This window comes from Typopeltis vanoorti, chromosome 21 (assembly GCF_054136105.1).
Source record: "Typopeltis vanoorti isolate ZY-2024b chromosome 21, IOZ_Tvanoo_1.0, whole genome shotgun sequence".
NCBI lineage: Eukaryota > Metazoa > Arthropoda > Arachnida > Uropygi > Thelyphonidae > Typopeltis > Typopeltis vanoorti.
Window position 1 is genome coordinate 39,678,819 of NC_143569.1, and position 27,271 is coordinate 39,706,089.

The 27,271-nt window shown below is 36.6% G+C and overlaps 1 protein-coding gene across 1 annotated transcript in view; it reads left to right on the plus strand.

Moving 5' to 3' along the window:
* Window positions 1-27,271, plus strand: part of na (sodium leak channel non-selective protein na) — a 1,005,813-nt gene that overhangs the window by 730,412 nt on the left and 248,130 nt on the right. Inside the window, exons 31-32 of the mRNA XM_090411658.1 lie at window positions 11,969-12,043; window positions 25,789-25,908. Coding sequence (XP_090267784.1) covers window positions 11,969-12,043; window positions 25,789-25,908 — 195 coding nt within the window. The remainder of the gene's footprint in view (window positions 1-11,968; window positions 12,044-25,788; window positions 25,909-27,271) is intronic.

Here is a 27,271-nt window from a genome sequence, read left to right on the forward strand (position 1 = left end):
GAGTTGTGGTTAAGGTCCTGGAGAGATTGGTGAGAAGTAGGATACAGAAATGGGTTGATAACAGCAGTATTCTCTGTGATTATCAGCATGGGTTTGTTAAGGAGAGATCATGTTTCACTAACTTACTTATGTACTATAACAAAGTGACAAATACCTTTGACAGGGAGATGTATATGCAGTGGTGTACTTAGATTTTGCAAAGGCTTTTGATAGACTGCCACACAATAAGCTCTTAAATAAATTGAAAAAGATGGGATAGGATAACAGACTTCTGAGTTGGATCAGTGACTGGCTGTCAGATAGGTATCAGAAGGTTGAATATGGGGGTGCAGTATCCCGAAAGAGAAAGGTAACTAGTGGTGTGCCGCAGGGATCAGTTTTGGGGCCATCGTTGTTTAATTTATATGTTAATGATATTGGGTTGGGTTTAACTAGTGATATACAGCTGTTTGCAGATGATGCAAAACTGGGGAGAGCAATGCAGAGTCAAGCAGATGTTATTGCCGTACAAGTGGACTTGAATAGATTGCATGATTGGGCAGGTAAGTTGAACTGCCAGTTCAGTGTTGCAAAGTGTAAGGTTTTGAGATTTGATAAGCAAAGATGGAATGCAAAGTATACACTTGGTGGGGGAAATTTTAAGAGAAGTGGAGGAGATGAGAGATCTAGGAGTGATGGTGGACAAGGATCTGAAATTAAGGAGCCAAATTGCACAAGTTGTGAAGACATCACATCGGATAATGGCAATGATGTGGAGGACCCTGACATGCAGAAACAGAGAAGCTATGATTCCATTGTATAAGGCCTTGATCAGGCCTCATATGGATTATTGTGCTCAGATTTGGTCGCCAGGCTTTCATGGTGATGAGGATATGTTGGAAAGGGTCCAGAGAAGATTCACAAAGGTAGTTAATGGTCTTTGGAATGTGGAGTATGAGGACAGATTGAGAGAATGTAAGTTGCAGAGCCTCATAAATAGGAGGAAGAGGGGGGGGGGGGAATATGATTGAGACATATAAGCTAGTCAGGGGTTGTTATCAGGTTGACAAGGAAGAAATTTTTCATAGAATGGGAGAGGGGAGTAGAACAAGGGGGCCATCACTGGAAACTGTATAAGGAGAGTGTGTACAGTGGAGCGAGGAGTAGGTTCTTTTCATGGAGGGTGGTTGGTGAGCGGAATGCATTGCCTGAATGTGTTGTGGGTGTAGACACATTGCATCAGTTTAAAGCACGGCTGGATGAGCATTGTGTACAATAGTGTGACTTCCCACAATGAGTCTCTGACTCCATGGAGGTCAAATGTTAATAATAATAATAATAATAATAAGTCTTTTTATCCATCTAATGCACTCTGCCCATCTACGAAATGCTTCTTACACAGTCTACACATTGACTCAATGGAAATCATGATATGGTCTTTCTTTTCAATGATTCTAATCATATTAACTTATTAATAGAATAATCGTCTTTACTCTCTGACTTTTGCTACTAGTAATAACTCTTCTTCCTTTCATGCTCATCACCTTTCTAATTCATACCTGCCAATGCCATCAACTTTTTCACTTTCCCTCTTTACATTCTAATAGCATTGCTATCATCTTTAATGTTTGATCTAGGAAAACTTGATTTCTTCTTGCTCACATGAAGCATACCACTGATCATGAAATCGCTATACAATAGTATATCTTACAGTGAGTAAGGTTTCTAAGGAGTTGAAAAAAGGCAAAATAATACTACTTTATATGCATGGTTCTTAGATGCAGGTTTCCAATTATATACCAATATGTATATTTGCCATTGTAGTCAAGGAATTAGAGAGGTTTCTTAGAGACAGTTTCTTTTTGTGTTTAATTTAACTGTTATAATTCAATCATTTACAGGAGTGGATTTTTGTATTCTGTTGTAATGAATAGGATGGATATGATAGGCTAGGAGGACACTAGGGTCACTGAAGCACGCAGCTGTGGATTTGAGCTGTTGTTAAAAAAAGTGTTTTATAAAAGGTGTATAGTGTGAATTCTTTTGTAAATTGTGCTCCATTTTTTTCTCAGTAACACAAGTGTTGTTTAGTGGTTCTGCTTTAGAGTTTCGTTGATACATATTGTGTTATTTTTGAGTTACCGAGAATGCGAGGTCACAGTCGGATTATTGTCGGCAGAAGAAAAGGAAAAGATAAGTTATTCGCTATTTGGTATAGATGAATATAGCGTTTATATATGTGTATATATACATTTAGCATTTATATATATATATATGACAGAATGATCATTGACTCGGTTAACATGCATAGTTTTATGAAGAATTAAATGACTAGAACTGAGATTTAAGTAAAAAGGTTTTAATATAAACACACTACTAGTTTCGGCCTGTAACAGCCTTCTTCAGGTGACATTATGAAAGAAAAAACACTAAACATTGAGGGTTAAAAGACTATGAACAACACAGACAGTCTTTATACATAATTAGCATGAAAACGTTGAGCAACGTTTTCATGCTAACACTGTATTATATATATATATATATATATATAATACAGTGTTTATATAGCATTTATATATAATTAACGATTACTTTAGTAGTTCCTCGGCAATAAGGAATGATGGCAGATTCAGCTGCAATCGCAAATGACGTGTCACCAAGTCTTCTGCCATTTAAGAACTCTATTATAAGTAATACAATAAGGGACTTTTGTGGCATGCAGTTTTCTTGCGGCATGTATATGTCTTGGGAGTTGGATATGTGGCTGGTGAGAGAGTGGGGGGGGGTGCATATGTGCGCAAAATGCAGGCAGTGGGAGGAAATAAATTATTTAGATATATCGATAACTGACCTAATTGCTCCAGGAAAAGAAAATGAATATCGGAAGATGAGTAGTGTGATAGGAGAGAATGAAGAAAAAAAAATATGAATGAGAAAATAATAGTTGATAGTGTGGAAGGCGTGAGTGACTGTGAAAGTTTCGGAGATGGTTTTGTTTGGGAGAATGAATTTCGATTAAGAGTGACTGACTTACAGAGAGAGATAGATGAGCTGAAAGAGGGGGTGGAATGTCTTGTGAATGAGATAAGTATGAAAGATGAGATTAGGAGAATGGAAGAGATAAATGCAAGGCGAATCAGAGTAGGGGAGAGAGGTGTGAGAATCCTAGGAGAGAATAGAAGCAGTAGGAGAGAGGGAATGAGAGAGAGGTATGGGAATGCTAGAAGAGGAGAGAATGGAAACAGTAGAAGAGAGGGAGTGAGAGAGAGAGTTATGAGAATGATAGAGGAGGGTAGAATGGAAACAGTCAGAGAGAGGAAATTAGAAGAATGTGAGGGCGTGCTAGAACCAGGGACAGAGTGAAGCGAGGACAGCAGGTAAGTAGGGGGACATAGAGAGAAAGGGTTAGAGGAGAGAGAGTGAGGGATCAGGTGAGCAATCAAGGAACAGAGTGGTTAGAGGTGTGATGGATGGAGACTCGATGATCTCTGGTGTGCAAGATAGGATGCCAGAGGTGTGTTTGCCTGGAGGGATGATAGAAAATGTGGCTATGGCAATTAAGAGAGATGAAAGGATAGATGAAATGATTGTGATGGTGGGCACGAATGACTTGAGAGGCAGTGTAAATCGAATTAGCGAGAGATCTGAGATTCTTGCTTGAAGTTGTGCAAAAGAAAATGCAGAGAGGGAAGATTCTGTGTGTGTGTTGCCCAGGCACGATAGTGACGAGCTGAGCAGAAGAGCGGCAATACTGAATCGAATAATAGTCAGAATGTGTCAGAAGAGAGGATTGAAATAAGTGAATGCTTGGAGGGCATTTGAGGACAGAAGGGAACTGTATGCTAGAGACTGTTTCCATTTGAATTAGGAAGGATGAAGGCATCTGGAAAGATTGCTGTTTTCTGAACAAGTCAGTGTGTCGATGCAGGGAAACTAGAATTCTCAGGGTGGATGGTAGCAGGGGTGGCGTCTTGTGGGAATGGATGCTTGGGGAAAGGGGACGACATCAGATAACATTGAGCCCAGGGGAATTGAGAGGGGAATTAGTATAGAAGCAGTGACATTTTTATGCTCTATACTAATGCCAAGAGTATCTGAAATAAAGGAGATGAATTGGTGGCACTGGTAGCATCAACCTGGCCAACGATTATTGCGATCTCTGAGAAGTGGTTTGATGGAGGATGATATAATGACCGGAATTGAAGTGACAGGGCACAACATTTTTCGGCAGGATAGGAAAGGAAAATGTGGTGGTGGAGTACTGCTTATGATAAGTGATGACTAATGTCCTCTAAGAGTGCAGGCTTTGGAAGGCAGTGACACAAATGGTTTTGAAAGCATATGGTGTGAAGTAGAAGTGGCCAAGACAAGATATTTAGTGGGGTGTTGCTATAAACCAGGGAGCACAGAGGGTGGGTACCAGGAGATGTTTAGGCAGTTGAGCTTGGCAAGTGCAAGAAGAATGATTGTTATGGAAGATTTTAACTACAGCAGTATAAGCTGGGAAGAGGAAAATGCAAGTAGTAAGAAGGGGATAGAATTTCTGGAATTCTTGAGGGACAAATGTCTTCAGCAGCATGTAATAGAGGGAACAAGAGGTTTAAGAGTTTTGGATTTGGTCATAGCATCAGAAGAGCTGATAATAAGTGACATATCTCTCCCACCAGTTGGAGAGAGTGACCATGTGGTTTTGACTTGGAAGGTGAATAGACATGCAGGTGTATCAAAGAAAAGGGAACGTATGTGGAATTATAAGGTGGGTGATTATAATAGTCTTAGATATCAACTAGGGGCAATTCCATGGAGGGCAGAATTGGAAGGCCAGGATATCGTTAGTGCTTGGGAAATTGGGAAAGAATATTTGTTAGCAGCAATAATAAGCTGTATTCCACAGGTGAAGAAGCGGACACAATTTGGTGTAAAGTGGATAACAAACGATATCAAACAGGAACTGCAGTTGAAAAAGAGATTATGGAAGAGATAGAAGGAGTGGTGGGGACAGATACATGACGAATATAAGACGCAGGCCAGGAGAGTGACCAGAATGGTGAGGACGGCAAAACTGGAATATGAGAATATGAGAATTATTGGCACTAAAATCCAAAGAAAATCCTAAGGAATTTTTTAGCTATGTGGCCAGTAGTTGTAGAAACGATTGTGGAAGAATGACATTGCAGGATAAAAATAGGAATAGAGTGAATGATGCAGAGGACATAGTGGAGTTGTTCAATGAGCACTTTATTGGAGTATTTCATCCTGGAGTAGATTTTAATACTAGAGTGATAGGTCAGGGTTTAGAGGTGCAAGAGGAGAGTGTGTTTCAAATACTGAGTATTCTGGATACCAGTAAAGCTGTTGGACTGGATGGTATTTCACCACGGGTTTTGAGAGAATGTGCTAAAGAACTGACAGCTCTGTTGACCTAGCTTTTCAATAAAAGTCTGGCTGCAGGAAAGGTACCCAGGGAATGAAGGAAGGTAAAATAATGCTGCTGCATAAGGGTAGTTGCAGACTGTAAGTGTCTAATTATAGGCCTGTTTGTGTGTCATCAATAGTTGTTAAAGTCTTGGAGAAATTAATGAGGGACTATATACAGTGTTAGGCAGATGAAGGTAATGTTATCTGTGAGAATCAACATGGATTTGTTAAGGGGTGCTCTTGCTTTAGTAATATGATTGCCTTTTATAATAAAGTGACAAGAGCAGTTGATGAGGGAAAGGCATATACTGCCATTTGTTTGGATTTTGCAAAGGTGTTTGACAGGGTGCCACATGATAAGCTGATGTTAAATAGTGAGTCTCTTGTTAAATCGTCTGTTTAATCTTATCATACATTAATTTACTGTTTCTTGAATCTATCCTTTTGCTTACTTAAAACCTTATACAATCAAAATCCTACCGGCTGCTCTATTGTTATGTCGCTGCTTTCTCTATATTATATCTTGTTCTACCTCTATAATAACTCTCCTTCTAATCTACTGTCATGCCCCCAAAATATTAATTCAGATTTATTTCCTTTTCGGATATTGGCAAAATTTATATTTTGCTGTGCCAGCCAATATCCTATAACAGAAGAGACTCTTGTTCAGGGAAATAATTCAAAAGGATATACACAATATTTTATCTCACGCTAGCGCTGTGCAGATTCAGTTAGCAGTCGTAGACCTAATCTCACTTAAGCAATTATATCTAAATTCCTTCCCGCCAAAAAAGGTTCTATTTCATAAGTGGTGGTTTGAATTCTTAATCAGGCATAAACTCAGGTATAAGGTACAAACATGTTTGTTGGAAAAACAAAACATTTACAGCTATGTAAGTTAAAATACTCAATGCATCAAAATTCACTCTAATTTAAGGGTTATACTAAATCACAATGAATCTGAGTAAGTTAAATCCCTCATTTATGAAAGGATAAGATTAGGTTTAAGCATAATACTACTACTATATAATTCCTTTCACATGTTATTCACAGAATATGCATTGAACACTTTCATTAATACTCTATCAATAACCATCTCAATTCTAAATTTCATTTAAGCAAGTCTAGCCATTCACAAACTACTGCCTATTAACAACTCTTCTTTGTTCCACAAGGGCTTAGTTAATTCAGTCAAATTCTCACTAAAAGTTTTCTACTTGTGTCCTTTAGTTACAGTGCACACAAATTTCTTGTTCTAAATGAATTTTGAACGAAAACTCTTACATTACCAGATCTTTTCAGATTTCATGCCGCCATCTCATGTAGGTCTGGATTACCTTACTGCATATTCTTCGGCCGTCTTTGCGCCTGGTGATGTACTATGCTTTTTCTTCTAATCGTTTCCAACTGTTGCATGCTGTCTATCGCTCCGCAGGAAACTTTCTCCGATGGGACATTCTGCTAAGGCTCAATTCCACGTAGGCCGTCATATCGCGATCAGCTCCGCTTGAAAATCTTCAAGCATTCTCAAGAAAGAACCTGCCGTCCTTCATTGCCGTAGTCAACCCACCGATCTCTCTCTCACGAATCCTCCGACCAACTCCCCCTAAAACTTGAATCCAGCACCCAAAGATCAAAAGGTCAAAAAGCCTCCTAAAACGGTGTGCTTCGTCTTTTATTCGCCCTATTCGGGCGCCCTCTATTCGATGTGGTTTTCACCCACGAACCCATCGTTCATGCCCCTTGGGTGATCCTACACTCTCCCTAACCTGTCAGGTTACATTATTCTAGGTAGCTGCTCTGACGTCATTTTTCCGCGTAGGTATAGCCTCCATCGCTACGCTCGAATCGTACAGATTATACGCGATTGTTCCAGATTACTACTTATAATTTTTCTCAGAATTTCGCAATGTACTAGACAGCTTACATGGGAATTACAAATAACCTAACAATAACTCTCACTATATGGCACACATGGACTACACATTATTACAAAACATAAAATAATACTTTATAATTATTAGCTGATGTGCAGATATCTCCTTAATTAGTAGTAGTTATCATGTTAAATCCTGAATAAAGAATTTACTTGTAAAGCTCTCCATTCAGGATCTAACAAAAGTCTCCCCTTACAAAAAATTTTCTTAAGATAAATTTTTCTTTAAGCATCTCTTATTGTAAAATTATTGTTTATTAAATTTTCTATAATAACTTCTTTTGTCTCGCCCTCAGTTCTCTGGGGATGAACCTTCCATTCTTTCTGGGCCTTAGTATGTATCTCGGCTCAAGGCTGTATTGTTTCCTCATGACATGACTGAGTTCGCTCATTCTCATGATATATTTTCGGTGCTTCCTTTCCATTACTTACTTAATTCTCCATTATTTTTACTCATAAAGCTTGCATAATCAGTTAGTAAGTGCGCACTCTTTGTAGCAATTGCTAAATTCCAACACAACAAACCGCTTATAGTTTTTCTAAACACAAAAAGAAAACAGAGGAAGTTTGCATAATCAAACTGCCGTTGATGTTGTATAATAACTTCATGTTTTCTGTACTTGTTCCGTCTCAGTCTGTTATAGGAATTTCTAGTTCTATTACATATCTCAATGTAGTTTGCACCGATTGTTCTCAGACAATCCTTCCCTAAATTTTCTTCTGTAACACCTTGGTCATTTGCTAATTTTACGCTTAATTTTTGGTAAGTCTCAGATTGACTGTTTACTTCTGAAGTTAAAGCTAATTCAGAATCAGTCTGGACATCTGGAGACACTTCATTAACTCTGTCAGTTGGCATGACATTTCCTCTTCCCTGCATTCTTTCTTCAGGAGATCTCTCATTTCTATTTCTAACTTTAAATTTTTCATTCCCTCTTCTGAGCTGTTTATTTCCCATTAGGATTATCTCATTTCTAGAGAAGTTGCAAGAGAACTTGTACCTCTCTAGAAAGTTAGTTCCTAAAATTATCTGAACGTGTGGGCGAGATGTCCTAGGGAGGACCAATAACTCCTGCCAATCACACATGTTAAACTCAGGTAAGTATAATTTTACTCTAACACTTTTTGTTGCACAAACTTTAGATGTCGATAACCCTGATAATCTGACCGGTCTCCTTAAATTAGAAATGCCTTCGCCATACACAGGATTTTATTCCTTGAAAATAATCTTCCGTTATGACAGAGGCCTGGGAACCAGTATCTAACAATATGTCACAATGTGTTCCCTGAATCTTACCCTTGATTATCATTTTTTTTCTTCCTTGTTGTTCGTGATTTCTTTGTCTACCTTCATAATTATGAGGAGTTTTCCCAAACTTCGACTCATTCCTATTATTTCTCATGGAGGGTCTCCTATTACTAAAACAATTACGAGCTAAATGCCCATTCTTGTTACAATTAAAACATCTAGGAGGCTCCCTTCTGTCTCCTTGCTCATTATTTCTCTGTGATTGAGGTAAAGACACCTCGGGTTTCCGTTCTGACACTGCCGCCAACCTTTGCATTACTTCTTCCAGACAGTTCAATGTAGGCTGTTGAAGTCTTTCTATTTCTAGTCTAATTAATTCATTAGTCTTCTCTGGTTGAGGGATAGATGATCTTGAAGTCTTATCTGTGACTGCAGCCAGCTATTTCAGTACAGCATCAAGACTCTACATTACGGGCTGTTGAAGTCATTCAACTTCTTGCTTAATTATAGAACGTACTTCTTCCATGTTTGATAGCCCTACTTGTTTTGGGATGTTCAATTCATTTTCAGTCATTTGATCAACGTTGACTAACATTTCTCTTTCACTGTCCTTTTGATCATTAGTCTTTCCTTTGCTTGTGCTAAATCCCTTCTCAGTTCTATTCTCGCTAGCAGAATTATTCGCCTCTTTAATTACGTTAACATAGCTGGCATTCGATGCGGGACAAATGTCTCCGAGCATCTGTTCCTTCTCTTTTCTCTCAGGATGTTCTACCTTTTCATTTCCCTGATCTTTAATGCTGTCTCTCTCTTCTTTGATCACATTGACAGACCCAAGAACGCCTGCGGGACAAATGTCTCTGAGCAGTTGCTCCCTCTGTTCCACTGCATTATAACATTCCTCTAAGTTTGCTATATCCTTAAGTTCTTGTTTCAATCCTGCCCTGAAGTGCTGGAAGACGGCCCAGTTTAGATGGTGCCTGTCATTGTCCGAAACACTTAGTGTGTTGGCAAGATCTAACAGCCTGTTATGGTAATCGGACACACTACCATTCTTTGGAGCTTCCACAGATTCGGTCCCACGTTCTTTACCCTTGAGAACTGTGAAATAACGACTTCTTTAAATTTTACATAACTCCGGGTGTCTTTCAGAACCGGTGAGGAGTGAAAATAGGTCTTAGCCTTTCCAACTAGCTTGCTGCGTAGCAGAATGAGCAGTTGGAATTCACTCCACCAACCAATTCTTCTCAATTCCTCAATGTACTTGAAGAATACAATCACGTCATCAGATTCATCACCCCGGAAAACTGAGGGAATACCGGTTGGGGATTAATTGTTTTAAAAACCTCTGAGTCATCTAACTCTGAGCTTGTAGGTAGGGACATATCTGCATTCATCTTACAATTCAACACAATGTAATTTTCTTAAATTCTAATTATTCCAATAAATGCCTGGTTGCCTGATACGATATCAAAAACCAACTTATAGTGATTAGGGATGTGTCAACTTTAATTCTAGGGCCCTAATCACATCCTGTCTGCTGTGCCATTGTTAAATTGTCAGGATCTAACACTGATATTTAAGTTGCAACACATGGATTTAAATGTCGGGTTAGTCAAATGGACTCAGGATTGGCTGACTGATAGGTATCAGATAGTTGTGTATGGTGGGGCAATATCAAGGAAGCAGAAGGCTAAAAGTGGGATTCCACAGAGCTCAGTACTGGGACTTGTATTGTTCAACCTTTATATCAATGATATTGTCAGTGGATTGCAAGGGGACACTCAGTTGTTTGCAGATGATGTGAAGTTGGGAAGGGTTATCGGTAATAGCGCAGATGTGGCAGCCCTGCAAGAGGATTTGAATTAACTAGACAGATGGACAAATGAATGGGAGTATCAGTTCAATGCAGCAAAATGTAAAGTCTTGAGGTTTGGGATCCATCGATGGGAGGATGCATACTTGATTGGAGGAGCTGTACTGGAGGAGGTAGGGGAGGCAAGAGATCTGGGGGTGATGATTGATAGAAAACTGAAATTCAGGGAGCATATTACAAAGATGGTGAGCATAACTCAGAGGATTGCTGCAATACTGAGAAGGACGCTGACCTACAGAGATAAAAGAGTTATCATTCTGTTGTATAAGACTCTGATCAGACCACACTTAGACTATTGTTCTCAGATTTGGTCCCCAGGATTTGAAGGGGATAAATTGACTGGAAAGGGTACAGAGGCAGATAACAAAGATAGTTTCAGGACTGTACAATATGAGTTTTGAGGATCGACTGAGGGAATGTGGACCGCAGAGTTTTGTGGATAGAAGAAGGAGAGGTGATATGATCGAGACTTTTAAACTGTTGAGAGGCAGTTACAGGGTACCCATTGGAGAGTTCTTTCACTTGGTGGAACGACAGGAAAGAGTGATGACAAGGGGGGAGCCATCCCTGGAAGGAGACTGTGCGCTAGAGGATGAGGAGTGGTTTCTTTTTTGCATGGAGGGTGGTTGGAGTGGGGACGGTCAATGGGTTCAAGGAGTGGTATGATGAACTTTGTGTTTCCTAAAAACGACCTGCTACGATGAGTCCTTTGACTCCATTGAGGCCTGGATAATAATAATAATATAAAAAATAATAATAATAATCATTTTTCCATTTATTATCAATTAAAATGGCCACTCCAGTCCAAGCTCTGATTTGTTAGTTTACTTCACTGTAAAATATAGTATAACCATCTGTATTTTTTACCTTTAATCTCTTTTTTGTTTCTGTTATCACAGCTATATTAATATATTTGTTTTTTAAGAGTTTTACTAATTCCATTTCCTTCGTCATTATACTTCTTACATTCACTGTGGCCATCATTAAAATTTCTGAGATTCCTAGTATTTTACCTTTATCCTGTCCTGGTCATAATCCTTTTTTTTTTTCCATCTGATATATTTTCTGGCTGAAGCATTAGAGTTATAGAGATTTTTACTTGATAAAATAACCATCCTTATGTAAAACTTCCGATCTGGAGAATCAGGGCCACTTAGTCTGGCACCTACCTCTTGACTTTTCCAGCTAGAGAGGCCCTACCAGTAGCTTAGCTATTACCAGCATAGCTCTTGAAGTAATTGGTGAACACAAGCCTCCTTACCACATCAAGATGGAGATACTATCAATGAGGTTATTGTATAGCTGTAAATTTTGTCTTATTCTATAAATTCTGGTGCATCATTTTATTAAATTTAATATAAGATAGAACTAAATGGTGATCATTTGTTTACAAAATACTGTTGGAAAAAATTAAAATAAGTATTATATTTATTTTTATTTTTTCCTGCAAAGTGGGCAAAATATATGAAAAATACTGAAAAATGTTTTGTTTGCATTTCTGTTTTGACAGTGGAAGTATGATGAAGCTCACACCATTCCTCTTGCAACAATATCTGCTGGATTTACAATGCTATTTACTATTGAGGTATGATAAAGTATGCTATAAATGAGGATCCATAAATTTAATCTAGATGTAGTCATGCTAATTTTCATTAAATACTTGTAAAAATGGCTAAAAATCATTTAGCTTGACTTTTTAATAAATAATAATATTTAAGCTTTACAATAGGAGACAATGTTCATAGTATCACAAAGAGAAGTAGCAGTGTATTTGAATGGTGTTAAGAAAAGAGTTTTTTTTGTCCTTAATTTTACATGTAGATTTGTGTAATAGTGCTTTTGTGTGATAGCCAGACTAGATATAATCACTGTGCTGTGGATTATGGTTCTAAAAGTATTTGCTTCAATTGTTATTTTGATTAACGTGGAGGTACCCTTACCATTACAAAAATAGCGGTAGTGGCAGCAAAGAAGCTTACGCTAGCAGTGCAGAAGGTCTCAACTCAGAGACCAAGTGTTTCACAGAAATTTTGCAGTGGATAAATGCAACAACTGTTTTATTTATGCATCTGAAAATATTAAAGATTTATGGAGTGTTAGATCAAACGATAAAAAGGGGCAGACAAACAGGAGGTGCTCATCATATTGAAAAATTTCAATGTGAATATTGCAGTGTGACTGGATGGCATGGCAGACAATGTTGTCAGCAAAGGTTGGTTGATTGGTAGAGCCTCCGCAACTAATGGCTTACACAAAAAGTTAAGCAAGTTTGAGTGCGGATAGTTGTTGTAAGGGGAACAGTCATTTGATGCTGTTAGCACACTCTCCCTCGATGAGTCTTTGAACTCCCTGGAGGTGTCACATAATAATAATAATAATAATACTAATGTGCTATGAATGTGCAAGTGAGCTGGCAGTACCTTTGATGAAGTTGTTTAGTCTAAGTATCAATTCTTGCAAAGGTTCCAAGGGAGTGGAAAGAGAGTATGATAGATCCATTAAATAAAGGTGGCTCCAAGGCAGAAGTAGCAAATTACAGGCCAATTAGTATCTCAGGAGTTATGGTTAAAGTGTTCTAAAAGCTGGGTTAAAAGTACAATTCAGGAATGGGTGGATAGGAGCATGATACTATATAGGGAGGAAGCATGGTTTTGTAAAAGGCAGACCTTGCTTTAGTAATTTATTCACATTTTATAATAAAGTGAAAATGGATAAAGGAAATGGCTAAACTGTTGGACTTTGCAAAGGCATGGATGGGAGATAGCTGACAGGCAGATATCAGAAAGTGGTGTACAGTGGAGTGGAATTGAAGTGATTGACAGTGACTAGTGAGAGTGCGCCAGGGCTCTGTACTAGGGCCACTACTCATTACTTTGCATGTTAATGGTACAGCAGAAAATTTGAGGGGAGGGGAATATTGCCAGTGTAGTCAAAGGACAGTGGTTGTCAATTTAGTGTTGCAAAGTTTAAGGTAAAGCACTTTGGAATGAAAATATTGCATACTTTGTATCATATTGATGATACTGAATTACAGGAAATCGATATGGCTAGAGATCTTGGAGTGATGGTGGTGGATAGAGATTTAAAGCTCACTGGACATATTGCAAAACTTGGTAGAATACCTAAAAGGATTACTTGGATGTTGAAAACTAAAGTTAAGAAGATTATTATTCCTTGTTATAAGGGCTATGATTCGACTACATCTTGACTACTGTGCACAGATTTGGTCACCTAGGTTTCTTGGAGATCAGGAGGTGGTGGATGGGATTCAGAGACTCGTGACAGGTCTGTGGAATGCTTGTTATGAGGATAGACTGAAGGTGTGTGGGTTGTAAAGTTTAATTGACAGGTGGAGGAGAAGGGGCATGATCAAAACTTATAAGTTACTAAAAGAATTCTATAAGATTGACACAAAAGAAAATTTTCGATACATGAGGAGTAGAGGGAGCACAAGGTTACCCATGGAAGTTGTGTAAGAATGATTAGTAAAGGTATGCAGAATAGGTTCTTGGCTTGGAGAGTGGTGAATGAGTGGAGTGGATTGCCAGAGATAGTTCTCAGTGCCCCAGTGGTGAATAAGTTTAAGGAGAGGTATTATAGGTAGAGTTTGAATAATGGTTAGTGTTGGTCTTCTGTAATCAGTCTTTTAACTCCTGGATATATCGTATAATAATAAGAAGAAAAAGAAGAAGCTGGGTTCACACTAAACATATAGGTTGTCAGGATCAGATTTTCACTTTATGCCAGATTGTTGAGAAGTTGTAGGAATAACAAAGATCCATACTTAAGTTTTGTACATTTGGAAAAAGCACATGACAAGGTGGCCAGAGAAAAGCTTTTCAGAAGTAATTATATGATGGCCTTTGAAATGTGGTGTTATAGGAGAGCTGTGAAAATCTCATGGACAGATTATGTGACAAATACAGATGTCCTACAGAGAATGAGAACACAGAGATCTTTATTACAGGAAATGATCCAGAGAAAGATGAGATTGGCAGGACATGTACTGAGAGGTTCAGCAGTACAGAGGATACTAACAGTTTTAGAAGGGAAAATTATGGGAAAAGGATCAAGAGGTAAAAAATGAAGGACATGGTTTGAAGATATAAGATCATGGACAGGATCACATGGCTATGCAGAAACAAAAAGGAAAGCCACCAACAGAGAGAACTGGAAGGATGTAGTGCTGCACCTTCTCACTGAGGAAGCCACATGATGATAATTATATGATGTAAATGGAACATTATACAGAGCAATACATAGGCTGTTTCAGTTCTAAGTCAGCAGTTTGAACTGAAGGAAATGCAGGAAAATGGTTTTCTGTAAAATCAGGTGTAAGACAAGGGTTCATGCTAACTTTACTGTTATTCATCATCTATATGGATTGGGTGTAAGACAAGGGTTCATGCTAACTTTACTGTTATTCATCATCTATATGGATCGCATTATGAAAGAAAGCAGGATTTAACCTAATATTAGCTCTTTCTTCATGTATATTATGTTGTAATCCTAAACAAATCATCCAGTGAAATTGTGCATGATTCTCTAACTAAATGGTGTAACAGCTGTAACAAATCTCACATGAAAATCAGTAATAAAAAGCTCAAAACAATAAAAATAGCAGAAATATAGGAAACATCAGCTGCATTCTCAATGAAGAACCTATAGAACAAGTGAAATGTTTCAGCTATTTGGAGAGCTTTTAGTGAAGATAGTAAAGTAAGTATGGAAGTAGATAACAAATAAGAAAAACTGGTATGGTGGGACAACTATTTGAATAAATTTACAAAAGTAAATTTATTCAAATTAGCCAAAACACTAAACTAGCAGCATACATGACAGTTCAGACCAGTTCAAACCATACATAAAAATAAGTATTATTTTTATGTATGGCTCACTGTCTCAAAGTTTAATAAACATTGTTCTGTAGGTTCATTCAGGATGCAGTTGACATTTTCAATATTTCTTTCTATTTTCATAGTCTTTGTGATTTTTATTACTGGGATTCTTATCAAATTTATTACTGCATATAATCAGTTGAGTTGAGGAATCCTGCAGATTTGTAGTGGATTTATTTAGAAGTTAAGAGCAGAGATTCATATCTCCAATCTGGATACCAGGTTTAATGTCATATTTCTTTCATAATTCAATCCATATTGTGTTGGAAGATTATGTTGGAAGCATTAACTTGGTGGCAGAGAAAAAAAATATAAGTTTCAGTATAAAGTATTATAATATTTGTTCTAATTTTATAAGGAGTTTTGTCTAGTTAGATCATAATTGACTATGGAAAATTTTACATTTTGAGGTTTTTATTGTTTCAAGTATTTTTATTATTATATCTTGTCTTTGTACTGTAATTCAATAATGGTGGGCACCACAAATTTGTTTGTTGATACATTATCACTATAGCCCACTAGCATTTGAGGACTACATTTTATACTGTATACTACAAAGTTTTGTGGCATGTGGTGATTTTGGTATGTTTGCATCCAGACTGTTAGGAATGTGTGTAAGAGACCAGGGTGTGCATGTCTGTAAAATGTTGGAAATGAAAAGAGCTCAGTGACATAAATATCAGCATTGATTTAATTAGCTGTTTGTGACACTCATTTCTGACACACTGTAATAGCAGTGTGTCAGAAATGAGTGAATGATTTTGTATCATATGATAGGAGACTAGAACTAACTTAGATGGAGTGAACAAGAGTAGAAATGAGAGAGTTATGGAAATGATAGGAGAGGATATGAGAGCCCAAGGAAGAGAGGAAATGAGAGAAAAGTGAGATAGTGCAGGAACTAGAGACGGAGAGCCAACAGGAAGGCAGGTAAATGGGAGTAAACAGAACAGTGAGGTAAGACATATGGAGATTCAATGATTCGTGGAATGCAAGAGGACTGCTTGCCTGGAAGAATGATAGAGAATATGACTATGGCAATTAGTGAGGTTAAAGTGTGCATGAGATGATTGTGTGGTGGGTACTAATGACCTGAGAAGTACTGGGAGTCTCATAGCAAGAGATTTGAGGTATATAATTGAGGTGTATGGCAGAAGTGTGTGAGAGAGAAGATAGTAAAAATGTTACCCAGATATGATAATGCAGAATTGAAAAAAACATCAGTAATGAATGCCATGATAGTGAGAATGTGTCAAAAGAGAGACTTAGATTATGTAGTTGATTGGAGCACATTTGAGGATAGAAGTAAGCTTTTTGCAAGAGATGGACAGTATTCAAATGATCAAGGACGTAGGCATCGAGAGAATGTTGTTTTCAGGACAAGTGAGAGAATTTGTGCAGGGAAACTAGAGTTGTCAAGGCAGTGACCTCTTATGGGTATAGTCACTTGGAAGGAGGGGAAGAAATCTGGGAGTAATGCAGAGTCTAATAGCACCTGGAGGGAATAATAATAGGTATATAAATATTGACAGTGTACTGATGTTTCTTTATACAAATTCCAGGAGTATTGGAAATGTAGGAGATAAATTGTTGCAATTGATAGCCTCAGCCTGTCCAAAGATTATTGGGATCGGTGCACCTTTAGTTGATGGAAGATGATATACTGACAGGAATAGAAGTAGAAGGATATAGCATATTTTGGCAGGATAGGAGAGGCAAAAAAAGTGGAGTAGTATTACTTATGATAAGTGATGAGTTGTATCCTCTTATAGCAGAGGGGTTAGATGGAAATGGCATTAAAATGGTTGTGAGAGCATATGGTATAAGGTAGAGATGGATAGGATAGGATATTTAGAGGAATGTTGTTGGTTGTAGCCAAGAGAACACAGAGGATGAAAAGCAGGAAATGTTTAGGTAGTTGAGTTTGACAAATGAAAAATGAGTGATCATTATGGGAGATTTTAACTACAGCAGTATAAATTGGGAAGAGGAAACAGCAAGTAGCAGTAAGAGAATGAAATTTCTGGAATTCTTGAGGGGAAAATGCCTTAGGCAACATAAATTAAAGATACCAAGAAATTATATTGGTTTAATCCTTTATCCAAGTGTAAGCAAACAAAGTTTGTGCATGAAGTCACTTCACAACTGGGCTACTTGTATATAGAGGCTAATGACTTCCCATCAATTGCCTTAGTATCTCATAATGCAACGCACATATGCTTACAGACATGTATAATGCTGCGCATTATGGTATGGCCACTACCCTGACCAGTTTCAACCTTTATTGAGGTCTCATCAGTGGGAGCCAGACCCAGAAGTGATACCAAGGTTGTAGTAATGCAGAAGTCATATTTCTATAAATAAATAGTGAAAAGTGTTGACACCTTTTGACTACTTTAATTTATAGTATAACCAAGTGAAAAAACTTGCAGCATCTATATCTAATCCAGAGTATTTTTGTAATAAGGTGTGACACCTTTTGATGACTTGTATATGGAAATATGACTCTGCATTACTTCAACCTTGGTATCACTTCTGGGTCTGGCTCTCACTGATGAGACCTCGATAAAGGAAAAAATGAAAACACTTGCAATATCTAGCCTTAGGCAACATGTAGTAGAAGGAAGAGTTTTTTAACTGAATTTTCTGTAAAAAATTCATTTAAAATACTTTTGAAAATTTTGTAGCTGATTGTAACTGAAATATCATTCTGCTTCCAAATGGACAGAATGAACCATGTAGTCTTGGCTTGGGCAAGACATGCAGAAATATCAAGGTGAAAGGAATTTATATGAAATTATAAGGCAGATGATTATAATGATCTTAGAAATTAGCTTGAGGTAGTCCCAATGATGAAAGAATTGGTTTGACGAGATATCACTAGTGCAGGGGAACTAGCGAAGAAATATATATTCGCAACAATGCAAGTTGTATACCTCTAGTGAAAAAGAAAACATGATTTGGTATAAAGTGTACGTAACTGAAGACAAAAAAGAGGTTATGGAAAAGTATGAGGAGAATGGTGGAGAGCAGTTTTCATGAGGAATATAAGACTTATGCCAGGAAAATTACTAACATTAAGGAATTTAATTTTTTATCCAAGTGTGAGCAAATAAAGATTTTGCTTGAAGGTAACTTTGCAACTGGGCAACTTATTTATAGAGGCTAATGACTTGGTATCCCATAATCCAAAGCACATATCCTTACAGACATGTATAATACTATGCATTATGGGAAGGGTGCTAACCAGACCAGTTTCAACCTTTATTGAGGTCTCATCGGTGGGAGCCAGACCCAGAAGTGATACCAAAGTTACACTTGGATAAAGGATTAAACTAAGAATGTAATTTCTTGGCATCTTTAATTTATCATATACAAATAAATAAAGAAATGCCTCTTTTCACACTGTTTGGGTTACATTAATCTATTATTTTTACTATTATGTTCTTCATTTGTATCAAAGTTATAAATATATTTATGAATTTTATTTATATTTATATATAAATAATATTTATATACATTTTATTTATATATATTTAACTAAACAACTTTAGATTATATAATCTATTTAATAAGTTCAAGGAGTGGTATGATAGACTTTGTGTTTCCTAGAAAGGACCTCCCACGATGAATCTCTCCACTCCATGGAGGCCTGAATAATAATAATAATAATAATAATAACAATAATAATAATAATAATCTAGTAATCTATAGTATACCTAGGTATTTCATATATTTCCTAGATAAAATATGAAATAAAATTCTTATTTCATATTCTAACTAAAATGACTGATTGTTGTACAGAATAACTAATTTACATACATCTAAGCCTCGCATAACACAAGTTTAATTAATGTGTTTTTAAGTAACTATGATCTGAACCAAATGCTATGTTTTCTATTATTCGATGCAAATTTCTAATTCATGTGATTTTTTTTTATGTGATAATTGAAAAAGATTTGAATCGTGCACTAAGCTCATTGCAGGTCAAGCAGGCAATAAACTTTTGCCCACTGCCCACCTCAGTGTGTTCAATCGATATATCTTTTAAATAACACACCCCATTTACAGACAAAAATGCTAGCTGTGGTCATTGTGGGCAGTAGATGGCATTGATGTAGGTGATTGTACTAGAGGTTCAGTGTAGTAGTGGAGACGGAGTGTTGTATAGTAGGTGTCCTCCCGCGATGTCTTCGGACTCCTTGGAGGTGTCAATAATAATAATAGTAATCTTTTAATTGTATGTATGCCATGTAAAAGATAATGAAAATTGCATTACGAAAATTATGGATGCAATTACCATGTTAGCATAAAACTTTAGTTTAATATAAACCAAAATATAGACTCGAAGTTTCGACCTTCACATTAAGGTCATATTCTGGAGTATGTATACAAATAAACAAGCTGCACTACACTCTACATGGCATGCTAAAGTTACTGATCAACTGTTAAACTATTTGCCTGACCTCTAGTGCTAAAAAAAAAAGCCCTCACTACATCAAAGTTAGAGTCCTGTTATTATTATTATCTGTTAGGTTTCAAAGTTAAATTAAGTTGGAGAGTAACATATTCATACAGAAAACAATAGATAAATAAATAAACAGAAAATAAAATTACTTATATAAGTATACGTATAAATTGCAACTGGTGTGGATAGTGGCCAAAAAAAAATGAAAATTGCTTAGAGTCATAAAGTCAGGGTTTGCTGGAAATAAGTGGGCTGAATGTGTGCCATCCAAATTCTTGGTATTTTTAAGCCCCCATTATTATTAAGATTAAGGTGGTTAATCAAAATTTCACAGGCTTCTTTAAATTTCCATTCATACCAAGTTTTTGTATGATGCCAAGAACAAGTACTTTTCCAATCAATTCGATGTAGGTTGTTAAGAGCATGATCTGAGAGGCCTGCTTCACCAAAATTATTATATTTAATATGTCGTTTATGTTTTTTTTTACAGATAGGGATTATGCGTTCAGTTTCCCCAATATAAGGTAAGTCACAGGTGAAATAGATGCAATAAACTCCAGAGTGTGCCAATGGGGAAAGAGGATCCTTGGAGGTGTTGAATATGTTTTTTAATTTTAAAGGTGGTTTAAAAGTGGCATTAAGATTATAATAATAACTAATAATTAAGGAATTGACAGCGTATACTAGAAATATAAATTAAATAAACTTTAATATATACTTTCCGATAATTCGGCAAACGTCACGTTGTCATCTTCTTGGGAACTTAATACAAAGACATGTGCACACAAGTACTACATAACAGCAAATGAGAACCAAAGCTAGGAAGCTAATGTTTTCCTAAAGTCCTGATGGTGCCCCTGGTGGGCTATATTAGTAGTTCTTGGCCTTTGGGCTGAAGTTCTTCTGATAAATGTTTCCCAAATTTGGGGCAGTCTCATGCATCCAAATTTGTTGAGGTTTGGCATGTTCCTAAGGGCTGAGGCTGATTCCATGAATAGTCTTTCATATTTGAACTTGCTGCAGTGTATTACTGTGGCTTTCTTCCATCTTATTCTGTGGCGAGTATCCAGAGCGTGGTCTGCAAGCCCAGAGTGGCTGTACTGGTGAAATCGGATGTAATCCTTGTGTTCTGAGATTCTGATATTTGCCGTCCTGCCTGTTTGGCCAAAGTAGGACAATTTACAGCTGCAAGGGACCTGGTATACACTAGGTAGGTCTAGGGGAAGTGGTTGGTCTTTAGTGGAGCGGATAAGGGATGCCAATTTTCTGTGTGGTCTGTAACAAGTGGTCAAGTCATGTTTTTTTAAGATTTTGTTGATTTTTTCCGAGGTGCCTCGGACGTAGGGAATGGTGATGGATTTAGAGTAATCTTTTTTGTGAAAGGGGGGGGGGGGTGAGTTGTGGATAACTGGTTTAAGTATTTTTTGGATTCTTTTTTTTGGGGGGGGGGGGAGTAGCCATTGGCTGAGAAAGTGTCACAGATGTGATTTAGTTCAGTGGTTAGGGCTTGATTATTTGAACAGATTATTTTTGCCCTGTTGAATAGTGTCTTAATAACTCCATATTGTTGTGAGGGGGGGATGATGGGATTGTTGGTGAATGTATCTGCCTGTATGAGTGGGTTTTCTATAAACTGAGAAAACCAAGGTTCCATCAGGTTGGCGGGTGACTAGTGTGTCTAGGAAGGGGAGGTTATTGTTTACCTCTTTTTCCAGGGTGAACTTGATTCTAGGGTTGGTTGTTTAAATGTGTTAGGAAGGAGAGGAGTGAATCCGGGCCATGTGGCCAAATAGCGAACACATCATCAACGTAGTGAAGCCATATGGTAGGTTTTTGTGGGGCTGAGTTTAAGGCTTTCTCTTCAAAAGTCTCCATAAAGAAGTTGGCCAAGTGTGGGGAAAGTGGTGAACCCATGGCTGTCCCCTCTATCTGTTTATAGAATTTTTCCTGCCAAACGAAATAGCCTGAGTTCATTGTAAACTGAAATAGGGGTGAGATATCGGGAGGAAATTTAGCTTGGATTAGCTCTAAGGTTTCTTTGAGGGGGACATTCTTGAATAAGGAGGAGATGTCAAAACTGACCATTATGTCATTATGTTGGAGTGTGAGGTTTTTCTATACTGGCTTTGAAGTGGGCTGAGTTTTTTATGTGTGATGGTGTGTTGCCAGTATAGTGTGAGAGCGCTTTGGCTAAATGCTTGGCTAGTTTGTAAGTGGGGGAATCAATGCCATCCACTATGGGACATAATGGCACATTTTCTTTATGTATTTTTGGGAGCCCATATATGCGGGGGGGGGGGGGTCTAGAGTTATATGGTTTTAGTCTGTTGGTAATCTCCACAGGCCAAGAAGTGACCTTCTTAAGGAGCCTATGGAGTTTTCTAATAGAAATATCGGAAAGCATATATTAAAGTTTATTTAATTTATATTTCTAGTATATGCTGTCAATTCCTTAATTATTAGTTATCATGTTTAACCAGCGTATAAGCCTCTCTACAAGAATTAATATTATAATAATATAGGATTCTGTTAATTTTATTTTTTCTGATAACCCTTTAATGTATGGGAGTGTTATGGTTTTACTGTAATCTATATTACAGTAAACAGTTTTTTTTTTTTTTTTTAGCACAAGAGGTCAGGCAAATAGTTTTAACGGTTAAATGTGAAGGTTGAACCGTCAAGTTTATATTTTGGTTTATATTAAACTAAGGTTTTTACTCTAACATGGTAGTTGTATCCATAATTTTCGTAATGCATTCTGATCACCATGTAAGCATGAAAAAAGAATTCTCATAATCCATGGAGATGTCACTCACAAGCGTTGCAATCATTACGGTAAGCTAAAGATACGTGTTTCTCTTTTGATCAATCGGCTGGCCTTTTTGAAGAGATGCAGAGACAGCAATCTTATTCCTAACTGCATCAAGCTGAAAAAGAAATTTACTTCTGGTAAAGCACTTTACATCTATGCACATACAGAGAAAGGGATATAAGTTGATCCTTGACAGATCAACTTATATTCATCAGATGAATCAACTAGTCTCTGATAGCAGCACCTATCAGCTTGTGAACTATAATCTGACTAACAGGATAAAGAAAAAACTGTGAAATTACTTAAGTCTGTCACCTCTTGGCCATCAGACACTGTTAAAAAACGAATACTTCATTATGCCCATTCTCCCAGATTATATGGTGTTCCCAAGGTAACATAATGTTCCACTTCAATTTCTGCCCGATATTACGGCTCTCTTTGTCCACGTACTACGTTCCGGTTACTTCGTGTGGCAAAATAAATTTTATCTACAAAAAGAAGGTACGACCATGGGCTCACCACTATCTCCCCCCCCCCCCCCCCCCCAATTGCTAATTTTTATATGGAAGCTTTTGAGCAACGTGCTCTTGATTCTTTTACTCTAAAACCTATAGTTTGGCTTAGATATGTCGATGATGTTTTCGTTATCTGGCCACACGGCCACCAAACGTTAAACTCATTCCTTAGCAACCTGAATAAACAACATGAGCATATACAATTTACTATTAAAGTTGAAAATCAGAACTTGCGCCCATTCCTGGATACACTAGTCTCACGTCTTCCCTCAGGCAGTCTATCCGTCACTGTTTACCATTAACAATTTGCTCTAAAACAAGCTCTTAAACAAGAATTAAAAATTATTAGCAATACATTTATAAATAATGGATATAGCAAAACTACTATTAATAAAATTCTTCATAAAACTTCATCAAAAAGTAATATAGATTGCAGTAAAACCATAACACTCCCATACATTAAAGGGGTTATCAAAAAAAATTAATAGAATCTTACATCATTATAATCTTAATGCCACTTTTAAACCACCTTTAAAATTAAAAAACATATTCAACACCTCTAAGGATCCTCTTCCCCCATTGGTACACCCTGAAGTTTATTGCACTTACAACTTACCTTATATTGAGGAAACTGGATGTACAATCCCTATCCGTAAAAAAGAACACAAACTACATATTAAATATAATAATTTTGGTGAAGCAGGCCTCTAGATCATTCTCTTAACACCCTACATCGAATTGGAAAAGTACTTGTTCTTTGCATCATACAAAAACTTGGTATGAACGGAAATTTAATGAAGCATGTGAAATTTTGATTAACCATCCTTATCTTAATAATAATGGGGGCTTAAAAATTCCAAGAATTTGGATGGCACACATTCAGTCCACTTAAATTCAGCAAACCCTGACTTTAGGACTCTCAGCAATTTTCATTTAATTTATTTTCTGTTTATTTATCTATCTATTATTTTCTGTATGAACATGTTACTCTCCAGCTTAATTGAACTTTGTAACCTAATAGATAATAATGATAACAGGACTCTAGCTTTGATGTAGTGAGTTTTTTTTTTTTTTTTTTTTTTTTAGCACCAGAGGTCAAGCAAATGGTTTTAATGGTTGACCAGTAACTTTAGCATGCCATGTTAATTGTAGTGCAGCTTGTTTATTTGTATATATACATATACTCCAGAAGATGATCTTATTGTGAAGGTCTAAACGTCGAATGTATATGTTGGTTTATATTAAACTAAAGTTTTACTCTAACACAGTAGTTATATCCATAATTTTTGTCATATATTCTGATCACCGTGTAAGCATGAAAGAAAGGATAATGAATTGACTATAATTATAGAAAACTGTTTTCTGCATAAACTATACAATGAAGAAACTATTTGTTATGGAAATATTTGAACACAGTCATTCATACAGTGTTGACTTTCCTTTTTTCATCATATAATTTCCAATAGTCCATTCTTGGTTATTGGAAATATCTTTTCTAGGACATTCATTACATTTGTTTGAGGTTCCCTACCACCATATTAGTGGAAACAAATATGTGGAGTGTTTGTCTCCCACTAATAAAGTCACATGGAACCTCAAACAAAAGGTAATGGATGTTGACCCTAACATCAAAAGAAGCATGTTATTTCACCAGGCTAAGAAAAGCTAATTCCAATAGTCAACAACAGACAATTGGAAATTATATGATAAAAAAAAGAAAAGTCAACACTGCTCAAATGACTGTATCCAAATATTTCCATAACAAATACTTCCTTCCTTGTGCATGTTATGGAATAAATATTTTTATCTAATTACAGTCTGTTTTCATTTTCTTTTACATGGTATGCGAAATTTATTTAAAAGATATTCTAAAGATTATTTACAAAATAGTTTTAAAATTTTTTGTGGACATTCGTGAAGGTCATAGACAAATTATAATTTTTTCTGTTATCTGCTGGTATAGTGGATAGTAGCGATACTAGTGATGCGAGTAACATTCAAGAGCACACTCGGTTTGAGGGAGTTGCAGAGATGAGAATTGCCTTGCTGAGGCACTTTTTTTGCCAGCCTTGTTGGCCAAGCAAAAAACTTTTGGCTAGAGAGTGTATATCCACTCTCTAGCCAAAAGGCTGTGGATTCGAATCCCACCTTGGGCATGGATGTTTGTGATTGTCTGTGGAAATACTAGTGGTGGTGGTGGGTGGTAGATGACATTGGTGTAGTTGGTAGTTGGAGATGTGGAGACAGAGAGATGTAGAATAGGTGTCCTCCCTCGATGAGTTTTTGGACTCCCTGGAGGTGTTATATAATAATAATAATTATTGTTATTATTATTATCATATTCAATTAATACATTTCCATTTTGTGTGATGCGCTCAAATTGGACAAGTGCGTGCGTGTGTGTTATATTGTATATATGTATTTTTTAAATGAAATATTTCATTGTTTTCTAAAGCATTTGTCTTAACTGTATTATAACATGAACCCAAACCACCATTTTTGGTGAGTTTGGGTTCTGTATCTTTTTACATAAGGCATTGGCATACACTAACAATTTTATTAAAATATATTATTGTTTTCTGAATCTTTTGTCATACCTTTTAATTGTAATTTGTATTTATTAATTTAATTTATTAGGTTGTTATGAAAACAATTGCCTTCACTCCTCGAGGATACTGGCAGAGCAGAAGGAATCGTTATGATCTTTTTGTAACTTTCTTAGGTGTGATTTGGGTTATCATGCATTTTATGCTGATGGTATCTATATTTTGTGCATACTTGATTAATAAATTTACATTTAAATAAGTTGAAGAATTAATACTGATTTCTAGAAAGAGAACATTATCTTCTGTTATTGTATTATGTATTCATTTTCAAATAAAAAAATATAGTGTAAAGTACATGCACAATAATTTTCCTGTTGTCTATTTTTATCTCAGCCATGAGGAAGTTTTCTTGAATAAATATTATTCAAGAAAATTTGCTTGAATAATATTTTAATATTATGTGATTTGATTTCTTTATTTTGTTTGATTTCTCTCTCTCTGATTTTTCTCTTTTTTTATTTTATGCAAAAGAGTAAAGTGCTATTGGATTTAATATGTTAGGCTATTTATAGTACTGTACATGTTGATGTGTGCTTAGGATTACATACATTGAATACCTCATATTTTATGATTCAATGGAACAGAGACAGTGCATAAGAATGAATTAAATGACAGCTCCAATATTCGTCTCTCTCTCTCTCTCTCTCTTTCTTTGTTACACACACACACACACACACACACACACACACAGATATCTTTGGGAATCAAAAGAAGAAAAAACTGTAATGTGCATAAGAAGTGAGCAGGAGATCCAAAAATTATGGTTTTTCATATCTTGGAGAGTTTCACACAAATATGAAGCATATTATTATTATTATTAACATCAGAATTCCACGAAGTCATAGACTCATCATGGAAGGTATGCAGTGTCACACACCAAGCTCATCAAACCATGCCTTAAACTCATTTAATGTGTCTGCATTTGCAACATACTCAGGCAATGCATTTCACTCACCAACCACTCTTCATGCAAAGAACCTTCACTTCAATCCTTTCTCACACCTCTTCATACAGCTTCCAGAGATGGCCTCTTGTTCCATTCCCCTCCTCCCCCCCCCCCTCCCATTCTATGAAAAATTTCTTCCATGTTAACCTGGTAACAACCCTTCCAGAAAAAGATTCTTGTGTTTGTACTTACTGCAATGAAATAGAATATTCTTTCTTTTCATTCTGTAAGTAGTTTTATTAGAATGGTCTGCTAGACCTGACTGTCCATAATTGTGGAGGCAAATTGGCAGATATTGGCATGATATTGGGGATGGATATTGGCAGAGCTCACAATTTGTATATATGCAATGCAAGAAATTTTATACACAGCTAGAACTGGAGGGAAGGGATTGAATTTTTTGGGAAGCAGATAAGGATACCTAGCTTACCATGGGGTTTGAAAGCGGAAAGAGATATGTCTTTAAGTTCTGGTTATTATTTTTCTATGTGATCTGGATATAGGGCATAGTAATATCATTACTGTAATATTTATATTAAGAAGGTTATCTAATAGGCAGAGGATAAAG